The 1,102-nt window shown below is 62.0% G+C and overlaps 1 protein-coding gene across 1 annotated transcript in view; it reads right to left on the bottom strand.

Moving 5' to 3' along the window:
- Positions 1-725, bottom strand: part of POM121L2 (POM121 transmembrane nucleoporin-like 2) — a 4,065-nt gene extending 3,340 nt beyond the window's left edge. Inside the window, exon 1 of the mRNA XM_008581974.1 lies at positions 158-725. Within this exon, the coding sequence (XP_008580196.1) occupies positions 158-725 (568 nt within the window). The remainder of the gene's footprint in view (positions 1-157) is intronic.
- Between the last annotated feature and the right edge of the window lie 377 nt (positions 726-1,102).

Raw genomic sequence — 1,102 nt, 5'->3', positions numbered from 1 at the left:
CTGGGCAAGAAGCTCATGGAGGAGCAACTGGGCTTTTCATCCAAGCTGTGATCTGAACTCCCGGAGTGGAGGCTTCTCTTCAGAGGTCCAGGCCTGGGCACAAAAGAAGTGAGGACTCCATCTTTAATCAGGGGCTTAAATGCAGATGATCTAGGACCTGGACTCCTTCTCTTACTGTCTAAGCTCTCCAGGAATAGCGGTTCTTCCAACCTCATTCTTCCTTTCCTGCACTCTGTGAGGGCCCTCAGCACTGTCTCCTTTGCACCTGGATCTGGGATCTCCTCGGAGGATGAGAACCCTGCAGAGTGGATTACACGTGCTGGGGAAATTGGCGAGGGCGCTTTCCCCTCAGGAGGAGTGATTTTGATGGTCACCGGGCTCCATGTTGCCCTGGGGTGCCTAAGAGACCAAATAGTCCGCTTGAGATAACTTTCCCACCAGTCTGAGGGAAGAGGCCCCACGACGGAATTCTGGGGCCTCTTCATGGGAAAGCGCCTCCAAGCCTCGTTGACCACCCCTGCGGTTGGACTGGCAGGATCCCAGTTAGGCGGCCTCCTGACAGGTCTGTGCCGCGGGGCAGGGTGGGCGCGGTGGACGTGCTGAACCCGATGGACATGGTGAAGGGGCCGAGCTGGCCGGCGGTTCATCGACCTCTCGGGCAAGTCAGTGCGGATCTGGGCTGGGGACAACGGCGAGGGTCCCGGCTTGCTCAGGTAGCTGCCCATAAGGAACGATGAGGCGCGGTCGGTGACTTCGAGTAGGATTTCAGCTCCCCGGGTTTCGGATGTCTGTGGAATCGGCCTGAGTCGAAGCGCGCAGTGACGGTTGGGATCCAGGCGCGAGGAAAGCGCGAGGGTCTCAGAGCGTTCCGTGCCCTCTAGGCCCCGCATTCGCGGGAACAGGGGACACACCCGGCCGGCCTCGGCAGCCCCAGCCGCTTGCTCTGCTATTTGGAGGCCTAGGCGGGGCGCTCAGACCTCTGCTCCCTCCGCGGTGAGCTGCAGCGCGCGGCGCCGGGAGAGGGGCTCCAGAGGAAGCGAGCGGCTCCTCGCCCCGGGTTCCGCAGCGCCGTCTGGGACCGAGTGACCCGGGTTCACCGGCG

Source organism: Galeopterus variegatus, unplaced genomic scaffold (assembly GCF_000696425.1).
Source record: "Galeopterus variegatus unplaced genomic scaffold, G_variegatus-3.0.2 Scaffold2496, whole genome shotgun sequence".
Classification (NCBI taxonomy): domain Eukaryota; kingdom Metazoa; phylum Chordata; class Mammalia; order Dermoptera; family Cynocephalidae; genus Galeopterus; species Galeopterus variegatus.
Note: the sequence above shows the minus strand (reverse complement) of the source record. Positions and strands in the feature narration are given on the sequence as shown.